The sequence below is a fragment of the Grampus griseus genome (genome assembly GCF_964374135.1).
Source record: "Grampus griseus genome assembly, chromosome: 9".
Taxonomy (NCBI): Eukaryota; Metazoa; Chordata; class Mammalia; order Artiodactyla; family Delphinidae; genus Grampus; species Grampus griseus.
Genome location: NC_139003.1, coordinates 11,564,025 through 11,588,480, shown reverse-complemented (window position 1 = coordinate 11,588,480; position 24,456 = coordinate 11,564,025). Strand labels below are relative to the sequence as shown.

At 51.8% G+C, this 24,456-nt stretch overlaps 2 protein-coding genes across 5 annotated transcripts in view; one reads left to right on the top strand and one right to left on the bottom strand.

Annotated features, from left to right (window-relative positions):
* The window catches only part of CLCN1 (chloride voltage-gated channel 1), a 33,680-nt gene extending 18,101 nt beyond the window's left edge, over positions 1–15,579 (top strand). The window contains exons 13-23 of one of the 3 annotated variants that reach the window (XM_082661806.1): positions 2,020–2,089; positions 2,327–2,386; positions 4,811–5,024; positions 5,259–5,392; positions 7,646–7,884; positions 8,169–8,280; positions 8,701–8,777; positions 9,012–9,050; positions 12,758–12,862; positions 12,964–13,050; positions 13,587–15,579. In XM_082661806.1, the coding sequence (XP_082517932.1) occupies positions 2,020–2,089; positions 2,327–2,386; positions 4,811–5,024; positions 5,259–5,392; positions 7,646–7,884; positions 8,169–8,280; positions 8,701–8,777; positions 9,012–9,050; positions 12,758–12,862; positions 12,964–13,050; positions 13,587–13,958 (1,509 nt within the window). In that variant the 3' untranslated portion in view covers positions 13,959–15,579. Of the gene's footprint in view, positions 1–2,019; positions 2,090–2,275; positions 2,387–4,810; positions 5,025–5,258; positions 5,393–7,645; positions 7,885–8,168; positions 8,281–8,700; positions 8,778–9,011; positions 9,051–12,757; positions 12,863–12,963; positions 13,051–13,586 lie in introns of all 3 variants that reach the window. The other 2 variants (XM_082661805.1, XM_082661807.1) reach the window with 2 other exon arrangements.
* A 2,537-nt stretch (positions 15,580–18,116) lies between these two features.
* On the bottom strand, positions 18,117–24,456 carry FAM131B (family with sequence similarity 131 member B; the record flags this gene model as incomplete). 2 transcript variants are annotated; one of them, XM_082662075.1, is made up of 7 exons in its annotated part: positions 24,298–24,456; positions 21,656–21,765; positions 21,317–21,352; positions 20,910–21,003; positions 20,400–20,597; positions 18,807–18,950; positions 18,117–18,589 (listed from the first exon to the last, which is right to left on the bottom strand). In XM_082662075.1, exons 1-7 carry the CDS (start codon positions 24,323–24,325, stop codon positions 18,117–18,119), a joined length of 1,083 nt encoding a protein of 360 aa, XP_082518201.1. In that variant the 5' UTR covers positions 24,326–24,456. The 2 variants fall into 2 exon arrangements, with proteins under 2 accessions (XP_082518201.1, XP_082518202.1); XM_082662076.1 differs by lacking the exon at positions 21,317–21,352.

Here is a 24,456-nt window from a genome sequence, read left to right as displayed (position 1 = left end):
GGTTCCTTCCTGTGAAGGGTTTAAATAAAGTAGAATCTGTGATAAGGGGTCTCTAGTTTCCCAGTTCTCTAGAACTGGCTGTCTAAAATCTTGGGAATTATTGGTATTCCAGATCACTTACCCTGCTTCTGGATCTTCCCTTTCATGTGCTAACAGCTCAAAAAGAATGCTAGTCTCGGGTCATTCTCTGTGCTATAGGAGTTGATAACTTCAGTGTCCCCTGATCCTGTTGCTATTCTTACACTTATCTTGGAAGATAATCTGAAGTTCATCCTCTGAAATCAGACCAGTCAGCCACCTATTATCTTTATTACTGGAGCTTTCAGATTAACCTGAGCCTACAAAAACCCTATGGCTTTCATGTACTTATTCCTAAGAGACAGTACAGAATCGTTCAAGGGGTCTCAAAATGTTGTATGTCAGGATCACTTAAGAAACGCCTACAAGCACCTAGAACTCTGTCTCCAGACAGTCTGATGGGGTAGCTTCCAGTGGTGTCTGGTCATCCGCAGTTTAAACAAGTTCCCCTGAAAGCATTACTGTTGGATGTTTTAAGCAAATATTAGCTCTACGTGTTTCTGCTTTGCATGAATACTGTTTGACCAAACTCTCTTCTTTCCTTCCATCCTTCCTTCCTTCCTACCTACTTACTTAACTTACCTACCTACATCCTGCCTGCATTTACTGAGCACTGTGCCAGTGCTGAGAGAAGGCAAACACAACAAGATACACTCTTGTTACACACTCGAAGAATTTGCAATCTGTATCCTCTTCAATTGTACGTTTAACTTTGCTGCTCTCCACTGTTTTAAACAGTCCTATTCTGAAATGGCGACATATGTATTTTGCCTCTTCTCAGAGGTTGTCTCTTGAGGACAGCCCTGGCTCAAAAGACTCTCTCTCTAAGGTTCAGAAAATTAGGAAACTTATTTCTCATTAGTTTACAATAAAGTTCGTGCAGTGTTTAAATTGTAAATATTTTGAGCCTGGGAATTTTTTTTTGACCTTCGGCTGTTGTCATCTTTCACCAGATTAGTTTGAGATCATTTTCTAAGATCGGCTTACTTATTTGGGAAATGATATGTAAACCTGTTGCTTAATTTTCATATCATGTCTCATATGTTTATTTCTTTTACAGATATTTCAAAAGGTCAACCACTCCTCCTTTTTCCATTCGGTTTCTCAGTTCCTTTGCGTTCTTTGCTGCAGAATGTACATATTGCTTTTGCTCAAATCATCCCAATTCCTGTTGGAATACTACCTTGGCCTTGGAGGTCCTTTCTATCACGCTGGCTGGTTTAGCTGGCTCTCTCAATGGGCTCTTGCAGGTTGGTCAGGACAGATCTGATTTTCTGATCCTTTGTTGAAGGTGATTTGATGTTAAAGGAAATGGCTCAGGCAGGACTCTCTTCACTCCGGGTTCCCTTGTGAGGCTTGCCATATAGATGGCTTTGTAAATAAATGATCGTAGTGAAGCTAAAGCAATCATGCAGTAAGTCACTATGACTTTAAGGTGTCTGCCACTTAGAGCTGGGGCTTTTTTTTCAGAAACAGTCTGGCCAGGAAAAGGTATCCTCCACGTTCAAGAGCTCAGGCTGCTTAGCTGAGGTGACCTTTGTGGGCTAAGAGGATACAGTAGGCTAGGGCCCTTTTGGGGGCAGTGACAGAGGAGTCCTCTGGGGCCTCACTCCTTGTTTTTATTGCCTAAAGGCAAATATTATCACTCCAGGTAGGAACAATTTGGGTTGAACCTTCTTATAGTGTTGTCTTTGGTGAGCTCTTAGCCTGAGCGCCCCATGTGGTTTTGGTTCTGGAGGAAGGGTGACAGACAGGATGGCTTCCAGAAGGATTAGCTATCCCAGGATGTCTGTAACTCTTGAAGCAAGAAGGAGGAGGATAGTGGGAAGGAAGTTGAGAGTGTGTGTGTGTGTGTGTGTGTGTGTGTGTGTGTGTGTGTGTGTGTGTGTGTGTGTATTGGGCAGAGTTGAGAGGGTGTCCTGACGCCTCTTTTTACCCCAGTTCTGGATGTCCATCGTGGCCACCACTATGCCCATACCCTGCGGAGGCTTCATGCCTGTGTTTGTGCTCGGTAAGTTCTGATGGGAAGCCTGGGATCTTACTGATGGCTGCAATCTAGTGTACTGAGAAAATAAGGAAAGGCCTGGAAGGCTGGGGGTTTGTATTTAGTCTTAACGCCCAAGGAGGTATGGCTCTGAAAAAAGAGGATAAAGACCTTGAATCTCTCAACACCTTCCTTCCTTTTGTCTCTCCCTAGGAGCTGCATTTGGAAGGCTGGTAGGAGAGATCATGGCCATTCTTTTCCCAGATGGTATCTTATTTGATGACATCATCTACAAGATCCTACCTGGGGGCTATGCAGTAATTGGTGAGACACATTCCACCCTCCTGTCACCCCAAATACCCACACTCGAACTCCCCCATGATATCTGTATTCCAGGCTACACAATATGGTTTTAATTTAATGTTGTTTAATTCAACTTTTATTCACATAATCAACCCTTGGCTCTGACTCTCATTAGCTCTTATTAAACATCTCTGAGCCTTAGTTTTTTGTTTTTTTTGCTTTTTTTTTTTTTTCAGTACGCGGGCCCCTCACTGTTGTGGCCTCTCCCATTGCGGAGCACAGGCTCCGGACGCGCAGGCTCAGTGGCCATGGCTCACGGGCCCAGCCGCTCCGCGGCATGTGGGATCTTCCCGGACCGGGGCACGAACCCGTGTCCCCCGCATCGGCAGGTGGACTCCCAACCACTGCGCCACCAGGGAAGCCCGAGAGCCTTAGTTTCTTCATGTAGAAAAGGGATTATGGGGAATAAATGAGATAACAAGGATGAGAGCACCTAGGACCACCTCTGAATGCTTGGTAAGTGTTTTTTTTTTTTCCAAAGAATCGTGGAAACAACAGTGCAGGTGACTGGCTTGAATACTCTTAACCTGCAGATGCGCTCTTGTTAATGGGACTTAAGAGCACATGACTAAGAGCTAAGAAACATGGGCTCTGGACTCATCCCTGTCTTTTGTCACTGGATAACCATGGGGCAAGTTAGTGGCCTTTCTGCACCTTAGTTTCTTTATTCTAAAATGACTTCTGAGGTGTCTTACAGCCCTAACATTTTGAGAGTCTGAGATAATCTTTTTCCGTTAAATCTATAGTCCCTTCCAACCAAAAGCCATGTCTAACAAAATGACCAGTGTATGCCCCAGAATTATTATGCTTCCTCCCTCCCTCCCCTCCTCACTGAAATCCCGTAACATCTACGGCCATGCCTCCCTTTGATTTAGAACTAACCAGCTTTATAGTGCATACAGGGACCTTACTCCCCCGTCATAGTTCTTTACAAAAACCTCCTTCATCAATAAGAGTCATCTGCTCTTATTCCCCATCTTCATGCCTCTCAGGTATCCCCCCAATCTCCCTGGTGGACCTTTGCCAGTATAGCTCCTGTGTTAGTTTATGTTCTGAAGGATACTGGGTATACCATCCAGGAGAATCATTCCTCCCAATATTTCCCTTTTGTGACTTTTTCTTGTTCCATTTTGATGTATGGCTTCCCCAGCATCTTTTCTCATAGAATATCTTCCCATGTTTATTTTTTTATTTTATTTTATTTTTTTTGCGGTACGCGGGGCTCTCACTGTTGTGGCCTCTCCCGTTGCGGAGCACAGGCTCCGGACGCGCAGGCTCAGAGGCCATGGCTCACGGGCCCAGCCGCTCCGCTGCATGTGGGATCTTCCCAGACCGAGGCACGAACCCGCGTCCCCTGCATCGGCAGGCGGACTGTCAACCACTGTGCCACTAGGGAAGCCCTCTTCCCATATTTAAATAACAAATATAGTTAATACACTAGGGACTATTTTGGTTGGTGGGAAAACATAACCAAAAACAAGTAAGACAGATTCTATTGTCTAAGAGCTTATGGAATCATAATGATTTAGATCTGCAAGGGCCTTAGAACTTATCTAATGACGCCTTTCACCTTAGAGATGAGAGCATAGGATTCCAGAAGAATTAAGTTCTATTCATACAGTTGAGAAATAGTAGAATCAGGATCTCATTGATCCAAGTCTACAGCATGATTCCTGAATTTTGACTCTATCCACTCATAAATTGTTGGCATCAAAACCTGAGGTCTGGGCTTCCCTGGTGGTGCAGTGGTTAAGAACCTGCCTGCCAACGCAGGGGACACGGGTTTGACCCCTGGTCCGGGAAGATCCCACGTGCCGCAGAGCAACTAAGCCCGCCGCGTGCCACAGCTACTGAAGCCTGTGCGCCTAGAGCCCATGCTCCGCAACAAGAGAAGCCACCGCAGTGAGATGCCCGCGAATCACAGCGAAGAGTAGCTCTCTCGCCACAACTAGAGAAAGCCCGCGCAGCAACAAAGGCCCAACGCAGCCAAAATAAATAAATAAACTTATAAACAAAACAGAACAAAACCTGAGGTCCAAGGGAAAACACTGTAAATGGGTTTTTAAATGCTCAGTTAAGAGTGATCCAAACTTTTCAAAGCAAGGAATAGATGCCACATCACCATCTTTATTTTATAAATGAAACTTTGGCCACACACAAAATTTTTGTAAATTGCCGAAGGTCATAGAATGAGATCAAAACGACGAGTTTCTAACAGTTCAGCATTCTAACCCTTTACTCCTGACAAATGGTTATCTCAGGAGTGTTGGCACTGCCCAGGATCATGTGTCCCCACCCTGTGTCACTCCCGTCGCATCCCCATGTAGCCCCCATGACAAGAAAGGGAGCCCTAACCCACCGGTACGCTCCTGTGTCTCATTCTAGGAGCAGCAGCGCTGACTGGTGCAGTATCCCACACAGTCTCCACAGCCGTGATTTGCTTCGAACTAACGGGTCAGATCGCTCACATCCTACCCATGATGGTGGCTGTTATCTTGGCCAACATGGTGGCTCAGAGCCTGCAGCCCTCCCTTTATGACAGCATCATCCAGGTCAAGAAGCTACCCTACTTGCCTGACCTTGGTTGGAACCAGCTCAGGTCAGAGGCACCAGCTGGAATTAGTTCAGATTTGATGGGGTTGGTGTGGGAGGTTCTGAGATTGAGCATGAGGTTAAGGTCAACGTCTGGAAGCACTGCTTTTTACTTATTTTTATATTCCCACGCACTTCATAAATATTATGAGTGATCAAATGCATGGCAGACCTGACGAGAGGAGTGGAAGGGACAGGCATGGGGTAAGGCTAACCCTGCCTGTGCTTTCTCCCTCTGCAGCAAATTTACAGTCTTTGTTGAGGACATCATGGTACGGGACGTGAAGTTTGTTTCAGCTTCTTGCACTTATGGGGAGTTGCGAAACTTGCTCCAGACCACCACAGTCAAGACTTTACCACTGGTCGATTCAAAAGGTCAGTGGGAGGGAAGGAAGCAGATTCCTGAGCTAGTGACCTGAACAAGGGCTCCACAAAAGTGGAGGCGGCACTGTGGTGTGGGCTTGTCTAAGGGGCCACCCAGGCTGCTGCAGAACGCTCAGCCTTAGGGAACATGGTCATCTTCAAGGAAGGAAAAACACAGCCATAACACAAGCACAAGAAGACAGTTAAAAAAGCCAATGAAAGAAATACAGTTGATTCTCATTAGTCCTTGTAGTTATGTTCTATAAAGTTTCCAAGAACACTGAATTAGGGACACTATACTGAACCGTTGCTCCTAGAGGAAATTGAGGGTGAGGTTCCTGCAAGCCTCTGGTCACAACACTTTCTTCAAGTAATCAAAGCATACACTTGTCTTAGGTGTGTTTCTCCTTAAAGACACCTTATTTAATTCATCAGCATTGAACTCACCATGACCAACAGAAGGTTAGCTCATGGCTGAACAAAGCTTTTATCTAACACACTTCTTTTCTCCATAAGGCACAGCACAGCCTTCCTGCTTAGGGGCTATTTTAAACAGCCAAATTGGGCTTCCCTGGTGGCGCAGTCATTAAGACTCTGCCTGCCAATGCAGGAGACACGGGTTCGAGCCCTGGTCCGGGAAGATCCCACATGCCGCTGGGCAACAAAGCCCATGTGCCCCAACTACTGAGCCTGTACTCTAGAGCCCATGAGCCACAACTACTGAGCCCATGTGCCACAACTACTGAGCCTGCACTCTAGAGCCCATGCTCCGCAACACCACAATGAGAAGCCTGCGCACCGCAACGAAGACCCAATGCAGCCAAAAATAAATAAATAAAATAAATAAATTTAAAAAACAAAAACCCTTAAAAAACAGCAAAATCACCAACACAAAAAATGCAAAAAACATGGCATTCAATGGACCACGAAAGAACATTTTTTACAATATGAAAGCTGGAAAAAAAAAGGGCAGAGCATCACTTTGTTCAGACTCACCTTGGAATGTGTGCGTGGGGTAACTCAAATTTTTGCTGCTCTGCACATGTCTATGAATGATGGGAAAAGTACTGCAAATATTGATTTTGGGTTACAAAGATATTTAAGCCCGTAGGTGAATTCACAAATAGGGAATCCGAGAATAATGAGGCTTGGCTAGAAATCTTACGGCCCCTTATGTGGTTCTCATTGCTACCTAGCTAAGTGATAGCTGTTCTTTAATGCCCAATTTGAGGAGCAGATGTTCCATATGAAGGAGTGAACGTGTTTAATGAGCAGTGATTTCACCTCCTTCACCATCCTTTCTGCCCACCTTTGGCACTTAATCTTGCTTTGTATTATTTCTTATTGTGGTTTCTATATCTGTGTCTTATCTTCCTCAGTAGATTGTGTATCCCTTGAGGGCAGAGACTATAACACCTGTCTCACTCAGACTGTCTCCTTATAGGTATTTACTGGATATTAAATAAATACGTGTCTAATGATTGTATTAGTGTAATAGAATCATTTAGGGATATTTGGAGCCATTTAACTTGTTAGCTCTAAGTTCAGATCATCAGAGTATCCAAACTACTCAAATTAGCTTAGTTTTAATATTTTCCCAAATCCCAAACACCTTTCAGTGGCCTCTAACGCAGTGGTTTCTCACTGGAATAGGGGTACAGCCGACGGGCTGCAGGGTTTTCATAATAATGACTAAGACCTCATGGTAAGATTTGTCTCAGTAACACTGCTGCGATCTTATGGCCTCAAAACTTAATGAAAATGTTAATTATAGTAGCAGAATTCTGATAAATACATAAAAGACCTTCCCAGGAAAAGTAGGCATTCTGTTTATACCTACAAGGACCCAGAGTCTTTAAGTGATTAAACATCAGATATCCTTGTAGACTTCCTTCAAAGTATATTCGTTCATCTCAGTATGAATGGCTTTTAATGTGTCTTCTTTTGGAGACAGTGTTGATTAGCCTATTTTAATACCAGGTTCACCTATTTACAAACAATCTATGTAAGGGCTGCATCAAAATAAGTACAAATTAGCACCAATTAGTGTACTACCAGTTGGGGCTCTAAGTGCTAAATGGGTGAAATAATAGGGATTGAGTGAGATCAATCCTGGAAGACTTTTGAAATGAGTTTTTAGGAAGAGAGGGTAAGAGCTGAAAAAAGATTGGTGCTGGGCTTCTGTCCCTGACTCCATCCTGCCGAGCAGGGTGGGGGTGGAGGGTAATTGAGCGGGCCCTCAGGCTGAGCTTGGATCTCCCCCAGATTCGATGATCCTGCTGGGCTCCGTGGAGCGTTCAGAACTGCAGTCCCTTCTGCAGCATCACCTGTGTCCTGAACGGAGGCTGCAGTTAGCCCAGGACATGGCAAGGAAGTTGTCAGAGCTGCCCTTCGACGGGAAGGTGCGGCAGGCTGGGGAGGGGCGCCGTGGCGTCCAGGGTCGACCTGAGTCTTTTGCCTTTGTGGATGAGGATGAAGATGAGGACCTCTATGGGAAGCCCGAGGTGAGTGGGCTGGGAGGGGCCGGGTGAACAGGATAGATGGGGCAAAGGGAAAATAGGAAGAGAGAGGGAAGATGCTGATTATTGACAAAGTCAAAGAGACAAGTGCCCCTGGGTCCAGGGACTGAAGGAGATAAGTTTGCAACTGATGGTACCGTGAGAATTCAAAGTGCTATAAGGACTTCTGAACTGAATAGAGGTAGATGGGTTTCCCAGGACACCACCTGGTAAAGACAGGAAAAGGTAGCCTCTTCTCTGGGACTGAGAACTTTTTCTATTCTTTACAGCTGCCTCCTCTTCCTCCTCCTCACTCCTTTCCTACTGCTCCACTGCCCCCCGAAGAGCCCAACGGGCCCCTGCCCGGCCACAAACAGCAGTTGGAAGCACCGGAGCTTGAAGGTAAAGATTCTCCCATCATGCACCTCACCCTTGAGACTGCAGGTAAAGATTCTCCCATCATGCACCTCACCCTTGAGACTGCAGGTAAAGATTCTCCCATCATGCACCTCACCCTTGCCTCATGCCTTGTGGTTGTGTCTGGGCACTCCTCAACCTAAGGGCTCCTACTATGAGGAGGGGTGAGGCCTGAGGATGGTGGGAGGGGGTTTCTATTCTTCGAGTCTCCGTGTTACCATCCCAAGGCATGGGGGCAAGGGCTGGATTAGGAGGATGGAAGGGGAGAGTTCCTGTGGAGGTGAAGCACCTAGAAGTATGGACCTTTTGTGGTGAAGTGTCAGGACCACTTGAAGCCCCTGACCATTTCCTCCCAGGATGGATATTGCTTTCTTTCCATTTCCATTCACTCACCACTCCTCTCAGGTCAAAGACCCTCCATCTTTCAGTCCCTGCTACGCTGCTTGCTGGGCAGAGCTCGCCCCACAAAGAAAATGACCCAGGTGAGAGGAGATGTGTTGGGGGCGGGGGACATGGGACAGGGAGCTTGTCTTTGAGGAGCAAGAAACCCATGATCCTTAAATCAGGAGAGAAGAGGTCCCACCAAGAAGAAGCTTCATCATATGGAAGGGATGATGGGTTGGAAAGAGGCATCTGTGGCTTGGCCAGGGAGAGATGGCTGTGGTTCCACTTGGAAGAAGAGGGAAGGAACTTGGACCTATGTCTTTCTTCTCTAGGATTCAGAGGATTTAGTGGATAACATGTCACCTGAAGAGGTAAGTAAAGGAAACAGGAACCTGGGGTGGGTTGTTTTGTCACATGAACATATTGCTCACTTTTTTCGACCTTCTTCATTGTGTTGTTGTAAGAGTAACATGTGAGTCTAGGCAGGAAAGCGTTCTGAGAGGTTGGAAATGAGGTGTGACCATGGAGACAGTACTGAGCACGTTGCTCGGAGGTAGGGGAACGTGGCGGTGTCCTCATGGGGACCGGCGTCATTTCAGGAGAGGGAAGTTTTGAACCTCTGTGTGTAGATGCGCCCGTGGTGCTAGGATGACCCTTAGAGCTTTTAGACATTAGGGAAGTTCTAGACCAGGCAGAGGCTATGCGGGATGGGTGAGATTTACCTGCAGGAAAATGGCGCCTGGCTGCCAGCACTTACGCAAACCAATGTGGAAGAACAGCATTGAAACTAAGATGGGGCATTCCGTGTCTGGTGAGGTTACTCTGCTGGATTGACCAGGGTCCTGAGACAGTGGACAATGAGAAGATTCCAGGAAGCGAGACTGGGAAGAACCACAAACTGAGGGCAGATTTTGACAGTGGCGCCTCATTGGGACAAATCACTATCCCCTATAGAATTCATGAGAGGGAAAATCAAGCACTGAGTGGGTTTGGTTGTGCCGAGTGAACAGAACGTGGCACAGTGAGTGGGAGCATGTGGCTGAGCTGTGCCCATCAGAACTAACCCGGTGTGTGGAGAGACACCGACAGCATCCATTAGCAACCATTCCACTTAGTAAAAGAATGCAGCTTGCTTCGAAGGCTGAAAGGTAGAGCTTTAAAAGTATGTAGCTGAGCTTTCCTGGTGGCGCAGTGGTTGAGAGTCCGCCTGCCGATGCAGGGGACATGGGTTCGTGACCCGGTCCGGGAAGATCCCGCATGCTGCGGAGCGGCTGGGCCCGTGAGCCATGGCCGCTGAGCCTGCGTGTCCGGAGCCTGTGCTCCGCAGTGGGAGAGGCCGCAGCAGTGAGAGGCCCGCGTACTGCAAAAAAAGAAAAAAAGTATGTAGCTGACAAAATACCATAATGTGTATTATCTTTAAATAAACATCCACTGGATATCCAGAATATATATGTGCTAAGAATTAAAAGTACTCAGGGTTGGAGGAGGGGGTGGTGAGTGACAAGAGAGAAAGGCAGTCTTCCCCTTCTCCCCTTGACACCCCTCGAGACACACACATTTTTGATAAATGACCTAAAAAATCAAATGGATGATCACAGAAGGAAAAAATCGAACTATTCCTTCTGCCCACAAGCAGGAATCAGATAGGCCATAACTACAAATAAGGAGTGCCTTACTAGGGTGCTCAAACCAATAATACTTTTTTTTTTTTTTTTTGCGGTACGCGGGCCTCTCACAGTTGTGGCCTCTCCCGTTGCGGAGCACAGGCTCCGGACGCGCAGGCTCAGCGGCCATGGCTCACGGGCCCGGCCGCTCCACGGCATGTGGGATCTTCCCAGACCGGGGCACGAACCCGTGTCCCCTGCATCAGCAGGCGGACTGTCAACCACTGTGCCACCAGGGAAGCCCAATACTTTTTATTTTTAATACACTGAAGAAAGCCAACTAGCTGATCAGTGAGCTTATTTAATGACCGCTGGAAATAAAATGCAACTAGGGATCAAAAGAAGATAGATCATACATTTTTAGGTGATATCTTTCTCAAGGAAGATTTTAAGCAGCTCTCAACTCCCATGGGAACCACCAAGACTTTTTGAAAGGATAAGATTCAGTAGGAGTCAAACTTCAGGATATTTTAACACAGTTTTCAGGCTAGATCAAGATGACACCCTTGACAACATCAAGATGATACCTTGGGGAATAGTCAAAGAATTCCGTTCTAGGTTGCCAGAAGTCCTTGCTATGGCTTTTTTTTTTTTTAATTTATTTTTGGTTGTGTTGGGTCTTCGTTGCTGCACGCGGGTGTTCTCCAGTTGCGGCGAGTGGGGTCTACTCTTCGTTGTGGTGCGTGGGCTTCTCATCGCGGTGGTTTCTCTTGTTGCAGAGCACAGGCTCTAGGCGCCCGGGCTTCAGTAGTTGCGGCATGCAGGCTCAGTAGCTGTGGCACACGGGCTTAGTTGCTCCGCGGCATGTGGGATCTTCTCAGACCAGGGCTCGAACCCGTGTCCCCTGCATTGGCAGGCAGATTCTTAACTACTGAGCCACCAGGGAAGTCCTCTGTCTTGTTTAATTCTGCTGCTCTGTTAGGGATACACACAGTTAGAGCCCTGGTTTGTATTTGATGCTGAGAGTTTTCAAGTCATGGAACACATCAGACAAAGAGCAGAAAACAGCTGGGGGTCCCAGGAACACGATCAGCAGTCAAGGTCAGAAGCCCACCTCTGTGTAATCTTGGGCAGACACTTAAGCACTCCATGCCTCTGTTTTCTCATCTGTAGAATGGGGATAATGATAGGGTTGTTGCAGAGGATTCAATGAGTGAAGCAATTAGAATAATGCTTGGCACCGAGGAAGGGCTTGGTGCATATGCACTGGAAATGGTTCTGTTAGTGTTGTTCCCTAAGGGCAGGCAAAAAAGGAACCAGGGAGGCCAGAAATGATCATAGAATGCTCCAGGAAGACAGGACAAGCCAAACCCGCGTTGGCAAGGGGCTGCCCCCCGTCCTATAAGTAAATCCTTTCTGCAACATACCTGCTAAGTGGTCATCCATCCTGTGAGAATTTTGTGTGAACCTATAGTCAGGGAAGGTGAGAGTTTAGAGGAGGTGTGATTGCAGTCCAGAAAGAGCAGGACAGGACAGATGGAAAGCACAGCACTGTGGACCAAACACGGGACACGAGAACTAGGGGATGGCCTTCGGTGACGTCCTCTGAAGCTTGAAACGTATAGATTTGGGCAAACAGGAAAACAAAGTAGTACCTCATTCGGAAGGGACTGCCTGAAAAGAGATTACGGAAAATTTAAAAGTGATTTATGAGAACCAGAGCGATACTGGATTATTTAGAACCTTGGGGATTTTCGACGTGCACACCTAAAATCCAGAGGAAAGTTCAACTTTTGCCTTAACGCTTCGGTCATAGACAAAACAATGTAAACCAAACCAAACACACAGAAACGGCTTGTTTGAGTCAACAAAGTGCCACGTGACCCAGGACAGCTCTTCCAATCCAACAAATCTTTGCCATGATCTGCTGTGTAAAAGGTCAGTGTGCTGGTTTCTCCATGACACACAGCAACTGATAGCACACAGCACACAGGAGTTCTGCCCAGGGGGCAGAATTAAGACAAACGCCAGCCTAAGATGAAAAGGAGAGCCTGGCAGAGCACGTCTGACCCGGAGTGTCAGGCGTAGGGTATGGGCGCAGGGTGGGGTTCTTGGGGAAACCCAGAACAGCAGTCGCAGAAGCGGAAGCACATCTGGCTTCACTGGAGCTGTGGGTGTTACAGGAGTAGTGGAAAATAAGGCTGGAAAGATGGGTTGGAAATAAGTGTTTGGGGCACCAGGAAGAAGGAGCGTGTTCTGAGCACCTTGAGGGTGAAGGTTGATTTGGGGCTGGAGGAGGGAAGAGAGCGGTGCGGCTCCCTGGGGGAAAGGGAAGAGGGCTAGTGGTCTGGAGGAGCTGTGACGGTTCACTGTATATTTCAGGCTTCTGGGCCAGGGCGAGGAGGGCTGTTTGGGGTCAAGATCTGAGGTTTGAGGGGGCTCTGATACTGGGTGACGGCCCTCCTCTCCGGCAGATTGAGGCCTGGGAACGAGAGCAGCTGAGCCAGCCTGTCTGTTTTGACTCTTGCTGTATTGACCAGTCCCCCTTCCAGCTGGTGGAGCAGACGTCGCTGCACAAGGCGAGTCCTTGCCCGATGCCCACCGCCCGCCGAGCAGGGCTGCTGGGAGGGCCGGGACGTGCGGGGCCTCTGCGTGCTGACCTGCCGCCCTTTCCTCGCAGACTCACACGCTCTTCTCCCTGCTCGGCCTCCACCTTGCGTATGTGACCAGCATGGGGAAGCTCACGGGGGTGCTGGCCTTGGAGGAGGTAAGAGCGATGGTCCCATTTGAGCAGTGAGGAAGAGTGGGGCACAGGATACAGGGTGGGGGGGGGCAGGGGTGGCCTTAACATTCGGGAAGTTCCTCCAGATTCCCCTCCTGTTTTTCACGCAGAGACTGGAGGGGGGCGGAAGTGCAGCCCTGTGCCCTTCTAAGGACGGCATGGGCTTGGGATGGGGGTTCAGGGCCCGAGTCATGGTTTCATAGGGGTGCGCTGTGGTGGTGCATGGAAGGGGGAGGAGATGGGAAGTGGCTGAAGAAGGCCTGAGCGTTGCTAGGAAGGGGCCGAAGGAGGTCCTGTGTCAGGGGTCTTGAGATTCACTGCTCTGTAGGTGGGGCTTTTTGTCCATCATGCCCCTTTTTTCCTTTTTCTGTCTCCTTTTGATCCATCCTCGCCGTGCACCTTGCTTTCCCATGCTTTTTCCTTTTATCGTCTGCTCCTCTCTCGTGTCTGTTTCTCTCACTGCCCCTTTCTTCTTTTCCTCCCCATGTTGTACCCTCTCTCCCCTTCCCTCTGCCCCGCAGCTGCAGAAGGCCATTGAGGGGCACACCAAGTCTGGGGTGCAGCTCCGCCCTCCCCTTGCCAGCTTCCGGAGTGCAACTTCGACTCGAAAGACTCCTGGGGGCCCACTCCCTGCTGCAGAGGCCTGGAGCCTGCCTCAGGATGGAAGTGGGGCCACTGGGGCAGGGGATGTGGCCCCTGCCTCCCCAGAGACCCCTGTGCCATCCGCCTCCCCAGAGCCCCCTCTCTCCTGGGCTCCGGCCAAGGCAGAGAGTGAGCTGGAGGAACTGGAGCTGGCGGGGGCTCCGGGGCCGGAGGGGGAGCTGGCCGACATCCTGCAGGGCCCCAGTCTGCGATCCACCGATGATGAGGATGAAGATGAAATGGTCCTCTGAGCGCCTCCCAGACCGCCGCATAAAGACCAGCCAGAGACCCAGGCTAGAGGGTGGACCTGTGTGGAAGAGGGTATTTCCTGAAGCCGGAGAGATCGCACCAATATCCGGCCTTTGCTAGGAATTTTTAAATGTCATCCTGATCGTGTTGGAGAAGGAGCCAGGATCTGGGCAGGAGTAGCCTTGGTCAATCATTTGGGCGTGTCCCCCCGTCCCCAGACAGGCGGTGGTTGTAACCCCTGCGAAGGGCCCCTGGTAGTCCACGGGCTTCTTGAGTTTGCCTGTGTGCGGGTGGGGAATGCCTGCCTCTGCCTGGCCCCCCTCACTCCCCCACACTCCCCAGTGTTCTTGTCCCAGTGTCTTCCTGGCCTTGCCCATCCCCCGTCAGTTTCCCGGGGGGCGGGTGGGGTTAAGGCAGGCCCAGGATGACTGGTGGGAGGAGGAGACGGGGTCACCTCATGGCCTCATGGACTGATGACACCAGAGTGTACCTGCGAACTGTCCACAGCCCCTTCTCTCAGAGCCCCCTACCCCGTCCTCCACTTGCCCACAGCCATTCCCTGAAATTTGCCTCCAGACTCCATCCTGGCTCCCACTATCTGTCCCGGGGCAGAGCCATTACTAGGGCGGGGAAAGGCCAATCCCACTTCCCCCTCCTTTGTCCTCCATTTAAGCAGTGAGGCATGGATAAAGAGCCTGTGGGGGACAGCCTGGAAGAGGAAAGGTCGCAGGAAGGCTCTGTGTGAAAGGGGCAGTAACCAACAGTCCTGCGGCCAATGGATTTACTTAACTCCCTCTGGCAGAAATTCCTCCCATCTCACATCACATCTTCCAGTTTCCAGGTCACTCCCTCTCCGCTGTAGTCCTTGATCTGTCCTGCCCAAGGGTCAGCTCTGCCCTTGAGGTGCTCTAGCTGGGGCTTCTCCTTCCAAGAGTGGGAGCTCAGGGCAGCTGGGCCGCTGGTTCACCCAGAGACTATACCTTCTTAGGGACTGGTTCTTTGTGTTTCTCTTCTAGGGGTTCAGCGTCAAGATGGCAGACCTTTTTCATGCTTCCCACACCTGGGAAGTCAGATCCTTATCGTCCCCAAACCAGCGACAGGGAGACTGCCATCACCCTGCCTTTTCTATAAGTGGTCCCAGGTGCTCTGAGCGGCCAGAGACCCTTGCTCCCACCCCCAGGGCTTTTGTCCATCCCTTCTTTTATGCCTCGTTTAGTTCTGCAGTTGTGCCCCCTCCCCAGCATTCTCCTCCTTCCCCACCCTGTGCCCGGCCTCCATCATCCCCCAAATAAGACACTCATAGCCGAAGGTGCCACCACGTCGTTTAGTGCCATTGAACAGAGCCTGGAGCCCTCTCCAGCGATACAGCCCTTCCGCCTCCCCAGGCCAAGAGAGAGAGGCTGTAGCCTGGGGAGGGGGGCTGGCTGTGGGCCTTCGAGCCCAAGCCCATGTGTATATAATCTATAATATTTATATATATATTTATATATAATTCTCTCTGTAATATATGTCATAGAATCTCTCTTGGGCTTGGGGTGGAAATGTCACATTAAGAAAACATGCTAAGACTGGCCATAAAAATGGATATTCCCTAGACCTGGAAGACGGAGTATGGGATGTACAGGTGGGGGTGAGAAGAGGTAATAAACTCATTCACCAAGATTCCCTCCTTGACACAAGGATAAGAAGGAAGGTGTGGGTGAGGGGGGGGCGGGGCGGGGGCGGGGGGAGGGGAGGGATGGAAGATTTGGATTTTCCTTTAATAAAGTGAACTCAAAATGAAAGGGCACCCCCCCACACCAGAAGAAAATCATTTAGCAAGAGAAGTTTCATTCACCATGATATGAAAACAGCCCCGTTCTGGGACTGCTGTAAAACGTGCGGCACAGCCTTTAACCCCAAGGGAAAAGCAACCCTCCCCCATCCCCCAACAGCCTCTTCCCGCACATGCCCCTCCCCTCCCCCTAAAATAGGCTATAAGCAAACCCCATGCACCCTGGCCCCCCCCAGCACCAGAGAGGCAGTTCCTCCCTCCAGAAGAGTCCTGAGAGGGTCTCAGGCCAGCTCCTCAGGTTTTCTCCCTCTTCAGAGTGGAGACGCCTCCCCCCCCACCCCGCCCGACCTCTGGGCAGCAGTGATGCCAGCACCCAGGGATGCTGGGCCACGCTCACGCTCACGTCCGAACTCTGCTAGAACCCTTGAGTTTTAGTCGTCTTTTGGCAGGGACCAGCAGGGACCGTTTGGCTTCCTCAGTGAAGGTGGGAGGAAAGAACACTGCTTTAGATGACCTTTCCTAACTCCACAGAGCCCTGAGCGAAAAAGGAACCGTGCTGCGTGAACCCGCTCCCTGGACTGGATGTCCGCTGTGGTCCGGGGGCGGAATATGGGACACGAGGGGGGTGAGATTAAGAGAAAAGGATGATGCCTTAGAGAGGGCAGTTTGCACAAGAAAACGGGGACCCCGTGAGAGGAGGGAACTGTGACATGCAAAACCCCAAGGACCTGCAGCAGGAGTGCAGGGCGAGGCCAGCAGCGAGGGCCTGAGTGAGGCCACGTGAGCACGCACAACCCTTTAACAGTTTTAGATGAGGTGACTTCAGCTACCTGTGCTCGCCATGCCTAGTCCTGTTTCCTCCAAGAACCAACTTCAGGTAGCCATCCTCCCCCTCCCCAGAAGATGTGGACCTGGCCTCGGTTGCGTTTCAGGGGCACAAGTGTATGACACTGTGGGCTTGACGGAGGCAGGGTCACAGATGGACAGAAGCACCCCAACTCTCAACCTCCTCATTCTGGGACACCGCTGCAGCAGGGGAGGGGCAGTGTGCTGCCGTCTCTTCACTCTACCCTTCGACCCTGTCCTCTGCCCTCAGGACGTCTTACAGGAGTGCTGGGGCTGCAGGGCTGTGCAGAAGTCCCCACCAGAATGGAGAGTGGGTGCAGAGGGCAAGCAGTTTCAGGGGCTTATGCCTCATTGTAAAACATCCTGGAAGGAAGAATACCCAGATCCTCCTCTCCTTCTCCTCAGGAGGGCGGGGGGTGGGGGGACACCTGTGAGGCCCTCCTGGGAGTCGGTGAAGAGGGGCCAAGGGAGCCCAGAGCCCACGCTCCTCCTTGGCAGACACCCTGCCCCGGCTGGGGGCCTGACAGCACCGGACCCCTCCCTCCACCCTACTCACCCCTGAGTCCCCAAGAAGTTATAAAAATGTAGAAAAGGCAGAGAGAAAAGTGTAAACAGCTCCAGAGAATTAGGGGTAGATGGAGGGAGACACAGCCTCATGCTTCCCCGTCTAGCCAAGACACCTGCATCCTGTGTCACCCCCCTCCCCCCCCACCGCCTCGGGGCCCCGAGGTTCCCAGAGCAGGAGACAGAAGAAGGCAGAAAAGGGAAGCAAGAGCTGGAGTCGCCAGCCCTGGCGGGGTCCTTTCCCATATCCTTAGGGTCCTCCTTCCAGCCACAGGATAGTCAAGATCCCAGAACAAGTGGCCATGTTTGTCCTCGGTCTCACCAGTGACCGCCTGGTCTCTGGACAGGCCTTGTGCCCCTGTGCATCCCGGCGGCCACGTCCACCTCCTCCGTGACTCCTGATTTCAGAAGCCAAGTTACCTCTGAGGGCAGAGCCAGCTCACTCTGAGGAGACGGGGTCTGTACGTTGCTTCCCCTGTGCCCATCGAACCATGTCCCACAGCCCCTGAGGTCTGTTCCTCATAGGAGGGATGAGCTTGGGCCACAGCCAAGAAAACAGAGTTGGGAAAAGCAAGAGTGACGTGGACAAAGGAGGCCTTCAGGCAGCTACAGTCAAGGCTCCTGGAAGACGAGATCAGGGAGCAAAGAACTGAGATCCAGGGGCCGGCCACGGGCCGCTCTGCGCTCCTGTGCTCAGGACACACACCGGAGCTCCACCACCACAGACCCAGAAGCCCGCAGCCAAGCGAAGTTCATGGCCATCTGCTTGCCTGGGCCTCAGTTCCTGGACCTGGGGTCTCTACAGTGCAAGCCTGGATAAAATCCTACCCCGGCCCTCCGTTTTGCTGGCCAGGACTCCCGGGCTCGTGAGAGTCTTCTGCCCAGGTTTCGGCCGTACTGCTGGGGGAAGGGAGGGTGTGGTTGCAGCCGTGCCCCTCAGGTGGGAGTGGAAGGTGGGGCATTCAGTGGGAGGAAGCTAGTTGTTGGCCTCTCCCTCCTCCTCATCAAAGGACTGCACGCCTGAGGATGTGACGTCAGATACCTTCCGACTGAGAGCGGTGGGCATCTCAGGGTCTTCTCGTGGGGAAAGCGACTCCAGGTCCCGGCATCCCGCATCCTCTTCCTCCTCAGGCGCCAATGGCCTCTTCTCCTCCTCGGCGGGGCCCCTGGCCAGGTCCACCCCACCCACCCCTGGAGCCCAGTCAGTGTCTCCCCCCAGCAAGGCTGGAGGCTCCTGAGCAGCGTATCCCGAAGCAGGTTGGGAAGGTCCCATTTCGTGCAAGCTAGGCTGTGAGTCATCAAATGCGGGGCCGAGATAGGATCCTGTGGCCGGAGAGGCAATGAGGGACTGGTCGCTTGCTTCCCAGGCATCCGATGACCCCAGACAGTACATGCCCTGCGACACGTAGGAGTGAGGCCATCCATCCATTGGGGCTTGAGCAAGGGCATCTGTAAAGAGAATCACGGCGGTTGGTGGGGTCACAAATATCAAAGGCAGTAACAACAGCACAGAGAATTGAGGGTGAGATGCGGGGCGGTGGGTGAGGGGGGGAGTAGGAAAGCCTATATGAACAGAAAGTCTTAGAACAGAGGTGCATGGAGGTAGCCTGGATAGTTGAGGAGGCCTCTTAGGCCTCTGGGGTCGGATTCTGGAACCATCCCTCACCCTGACTCTCCATCAATTCCTGGTAGTTGTCACTGTAGTTGCAGCCCAATGGCTCCTGGGCGGAGTTGACACTCATGTCCTCACCATCCATGGAGGACCAGGCCATGAGAGTGGCCTCGGAGATAGCAAACTGTTCCATGACGCCTGGGAGAAGAAACGTAGTTAGCACGAGATACCTCGGGGAAGCCTGAGACACATGCATGGGGCAGGGGGACGTCAGTGCAGCGCTGTTCAATAGAGATATAACGCAAGCTACTTATGCAATTTTAAATTTTCTAGTAGCCGTATTAAAAAAAAATGAAAAGACATAGGTGAAATTAATTTTAATAATACATCTTATTTAACCTAATCTATATAAAACATTATCATTTCAATGTAGAATCCATATAAAACTATTGAGGTATTTTACATTCTTTTATTCATACGAAATCTTTGAAATCCAGTCGATATTTTACACTTACAGCACATCTCCATTCGGACTAGCCACATTTCAAGTTCTCAATGGCCACATGTGGCCAGTGGCTACTGTATTGGACAGCACAGCCTTGGTATATGCCCCGAAACAAGGCAAAATCGTGGGGGACTTCCCAGAAGGTCAGATTTAGGATTCCTAGGGGAAAGAGTTGGGGGGGGTCTTCTGGTGAGATATCCTAAGGGATTGAAATTGGGGATTTCCAGAAGTTTAGCTTTGGAATTTTTTTAGGAATGGTAGCTAGTGCTAGGGAGTCAAGGCCAGAGGAGTCTAAATGGGAGGGATTGTAGGTCCACAGTGGTATCAAGTTCAAGGTCTGGGAAGGACAAGGGAGGAAGGATAGAATAATGAAGATGGGTAGACTTGGGGTTCCCGTGTTGGTCAAAGCCATGAGTAAGTTGAAGCTTACATTGCTAGCTGCCCTACACTACCCACTACATGTTTGTCTCCCCTCCCCACTGATATTTCTTCCACCACCCACACCACCAACCAAAGAACCCTCTTGTCTATTCCAGATCTATCATTTTTCCTAGGTATCTTATTGAGATCTGCCACTAGGGCTCGGGCAGGGTTGTAGGTACACCGTATGCCTGCCTCGTACCTATACTGAATTTTAAAAGCTCTTCTGTACACACCCTCTCCTCACCCAGGTCCCTTGATCTGGTGGTTGTCACGAGTAATGTGACCTGTAATTGCATTCATGACTGCAGTGTGCTGATGGGCAAAGGCGAGAAGAGAACCCCAAGGCTTTTCTTTCATTTTCATCATAAAACATGAGTAGAAGCACAGACTTTTGAAGCCTAAGATACCTGCCTTTTTTTTTTTTTTCCTCCTGTACTGAGGGAACCCAGGGTTTGGACAGTCCCACCATGTAGGAGAGAAGGCATCAGGTGGACCCACAATCCCATGTTAACTCCCCTCAACTTCTGAGACGATAATAAACATAAGTTTGAAGGTACTTAGAATAAACAAGTCAGAGTCCTTGAAATTAGAGCTAGTTGGGAAATTAAGTCTGATGGTATCACATGAACAGAGCCAGTCCTGCCATAGGGGATCAGGCTGAAGGGTCGGTCTCTGGCCATCCTGAACATGTGTCTCTTGAGGGGCTGGGGAACAAGTACCTGCTAGGAAACGTGCCTCCTTCTCGCCATCGCTGAGGTCGGAGTAGGCGTCTGTATCCCTGCGCACGGCCTCGTGGCTGTGTTGCGGCTGAATGGCTGGAGCCTTCCCCCAGCCCTGCCACTCAATCATGTGAGCCACCCGGCCCTGCCCCATGGCTGTGGGCTTTGTCACATGGTCCTTCATGCTTCGCGAAATCCCTGAGGGGCCAGACATTCCCCAGGTGCTCCAGAACATCACACAATACCCGCACCAGATCTGTCCCTCCCCCGCCCCCGCCATCACCCCCACCCTAGTCCCCGTGGGACTCCATCCCATGAAGGGGACAGGTATGCCCTAAGGCTCTGTCTATGAGGGGCCGCCTGGAGGATGGGAGAGGCTTGACAGAAAGGGCAAATAGGTCCGGGGTCTGGGGATGAGGGTCTTCTTCAGGCCTGAAGGGGCAGGGACACTGAAAGCATGAGCCCCTAGGGAGTCTCCTGTCTGCACGCATCCCCAGGTTGGAGTCTCACCTGAGAACGATGACTTGGCCAGGGCCCCAATGCCATAGGCGTTAGAGTTTCGCTTAAGCTTCGGAAGAATGGAAGTGGTGTCCTCCATGGAGAGCTGGGATAGGGAATGTGGGAGGAGGGGCAGAGGAATAAGAGGCTATGAGGTGCTTTATATGTGGAGGACAGTCCACGGTTTCCAGGAGTAAGGATATGAGCCAGGGCGGGCGATCAGGCTACCATTGTACCCGGGGGGTCCCTAGGAGGCCTATCCCCCAACCACCCTTGAGAGTTTGGGGGTGGCTAAAGAATGTGAGGGCTCCCAGTGCCCGCTGGAGGAAGGGGGCGCTGTGTGCTACGGCAGCAGGTGGGAGAGGCCAAGGAAGAGGAGGTAGGGTGGGCTGCAGAGGCCTGGGGGGAGCTGCACTCACATTGATGCCATCCCAGGAGAAGTCAGTCCGGGTTTGCTGTGAGGAAAGAGGAGAGGGAGTGGGTACCCGGGGCACTTCCTCAGAGGGGCTTCCAGAAGAGCGTGAGGTAGAGAGGGCTTTCCTGAGATTAACACAGGGAACTGGGATCTCCGCGTGGAGCGTTTGGCTTGTGTTTGAGGAAAGGAGGAGAAATGTTCTGTGAGGGCGTCAGTCTGAAGGTGTGTCTGGGAGGTTGTCCTGGAATTTAGGAAGGTGGCCGAAGGACTAGGCTTATGCATGGTGGTTCTGGGGGTGTTTTCGAGGTCCTCTGGGAGGGGGGCTGAGCACGGAGGGCCTCACCTCAGTGGATGGCCGGTGGAGGCTGCTCCCGTGCAGCGAGCTGGTGCTGTCCATGTTGATTTGGTCCACATCCTTCAGGCCCTTCCAGTCCACGGCTATCACTTCATTTCCTGAGATGGACAGATGGTTAGCTGCTTCCCTTTCACCTCCCTATGCCCAACCCGAAGGCCCGTCCTCGTCCTTTTCCTTCAGAACGCTGAGGCCACAGATGGGGGCCAGGCCCTCCAGACCCCTCCCTGCCCTCGCACTACCACTCCCTCTTCTGATTGCCTATTTTCATTTACATCCCCACTCGCCCCAAATTTTTGTTAGGAGAGATAATAATGCTGAGCTCAGTCAGGAATAGCACACTCGGAAAAAGTGTTCTATGGCCTCATTTGTTGTTGTTTAAATGGAAGGGTCAGTGGCTGGGTTTTAGAAGGAAAACAGGTCTCCATTCTATCCTGAGGAATCTCTGAGGCTTTCTGTATGGGAGTGCACGGGAGCTGTGCTTTTCCTCTATTATGTTCCTACAAATAAGGGCAGAACTTTTCCAGGGGCAAGCTTCCCTAAGTGTTGGCCTTATTATTTGTGAGGTGCAAGGATTGCATCTTCCCTAGTGGATCCCCCAGAGGAGTTGGTGGATTCGTCTGACAGGAAGGAGGTTTGGTGGGGATAGAGGCAAGAGCTGGGTGTGTACACCTAGAAGCAATGAAAGCAGAGAAAGCAAAGAGTGAGATGGAATCATTTTACCTGACTCTTGGGAGACAAGTGATGGATTAAAGAGGAGAGAAGGGGGACAGCAGGAGGCGAGCAGGGGACTTTTTAAAATAGGAACTAAAAGAATAGGAATTCGAGTCAGAGAGAAGACAAAAGACAATGGGAGAGGGTGGACAGGGTTTGAGGGCTGACTGGCAAACTGGAGGACCTAGGAAGATGGTAATTCTGCAGCCGAGGCCACAGCTCCTCATAAAGGGGGACTGCTGCCGTGAGGGGTGGGTATGCCAGCTGGAAGCCTTGGGGAAGAATCACTTGGGTGGTAGACCCAAGTGAACCACCTGACCTTATAGATCTTTTCTACACATAAAGTTTTTTGATTCTGAATTTAGGATTAGGCGTCCACTCTTGAGGAGGGGTGAAGTGAATGGGGTCTTGGGCACCAGGAGGCATTCGGCAGGCAACAGCATAGCTGCTGCAAGAGGAAGGGGTTGTGCTTGACAGGTCTGAGAGAGGTAAGGCCCCTCCGAAGCGGGCACACTCTCCCTTGGGGCTACAGGGGAATGGTGAGATGGGTCAGACCAGTGGCTGGAAGGGAAGAGGAAAGATGGACATCTGGGCGGACAGAGCAGGAATGGGCAGGCAGAGGACAACCTCTGAGGGGAAGGGAGATGGCGAGGGCAGAGTGGGAGAGAGGGGTGAGGGGAGGTGGCCTTTGTAGAAGAGGGAGAGCTGAGTCAGAGCCATGGGGGGCAGGGAGGGGGAGGGAAAGAACCCAGAGAAGAGGTGAAAGCAGAGGAGGAAGTGGGGGTATCCATGGAAATAAATCGGGTCTCAGAGACATCAGGCTTCCGGAGAGTGAATTTGTTTGTGATAATAATACGAATTATTCTCTCCGCCTGAGGTCACTGGGGCATGTAGGCGGGAGAAATTGGGAGTCGGAATGGGAAAAATTGGGGGTTTTGGGAGAGGGTTGAATCAATCTGCTGAGCTGTGAGAGCGGAGTGGGTGTACGGGGTGCAGGAGAAGGCACTGGGTAGCAAGGCAAATGCTGAGGGGAGAAGAATTCCGAGGCGCCTCTCTTCCTTCCCCCGGTCAAAGGTAAATAAAGAGCTGGCCCCGCCCCGCCAGCCCCCGCCGACAGGTGCAGCCAGGTCCCCGGGTTCCCTCGCTCGGCCAGCCCCACCCTCCTGGGAGCTGGCTCCCGACCCCTCTCCAGCCCTCGAACCCCCGGCCTCCCCCCGGCGTCCCCGGCTCTTCCACCCCAACCCAGCCCGGCCCCATTGCCTCCGGCCGTGGAACCCATTCCCCTCCCCGAGGCACCAGGCTCACCCCGCCCCCGCCCCGGAGGGAAAATGCACGTGAACAAAGCAAATCGGGGGAGGCAGAAACGACCGAAAAAGGCAACAGAGAGGGAAAGAGATGGGGGCAAAACACCCAAGCCAGATGGAGGCGGAGCGGGGGCGGGGGCGTGCGAAAGGGACTCGGGGCTGAGACTGAGACTGGGGGTCCTTAAAACGGGGGGCTGCTCCAGAAATGGAGGGGGGGCGAGGAGGCGCTGGGGAAGGCAGAGTCGAGGCCGATGGCCTGGAGATGGAGGGTGTGGGAACGGGAGAGTCGGGGAGGGCGACGGAGGAGAGAGAAGGTTGGCGGGGAGATGATGGAGAGGGACCGCGCCTGGGCAAGGGCAATGGAAGGAAGCCGGAGGGAGACGGAGAGAACTGAGTCCAGAGGGATGCGAGGCCCGGAGGCGCGAGGGGAGAACGGGGAGGAGAGAGGAAGGCAGGGACCGCGAGGGCACAGAGGGAAAGTGAGGGAGCGCGGCGGGGCCGGGCGGTGCGGAGAGAGGGACCCGGAGGGGCGCGGGGATTGGTGGGGGAGGGGCCGGAGGACCGGACCCCGCCGAGTCCTGCCGCCGCCCGCGCCCGTGCCGCCGCGGTACCCACCCACGGTCCGGGAGCCGATGCAGCCCATGGCTCCGGGCCTCCAGGCCGGGCCCTCACCGACGCGGGGCGGGCGCCGGGGGGAGCACCGGGAGCCGCGCCGCCGCCCCAGCCGCTCTGCAGCGCCGCGGATGTCTCCGCTCGGCTCCGCTCCCCCCTCCC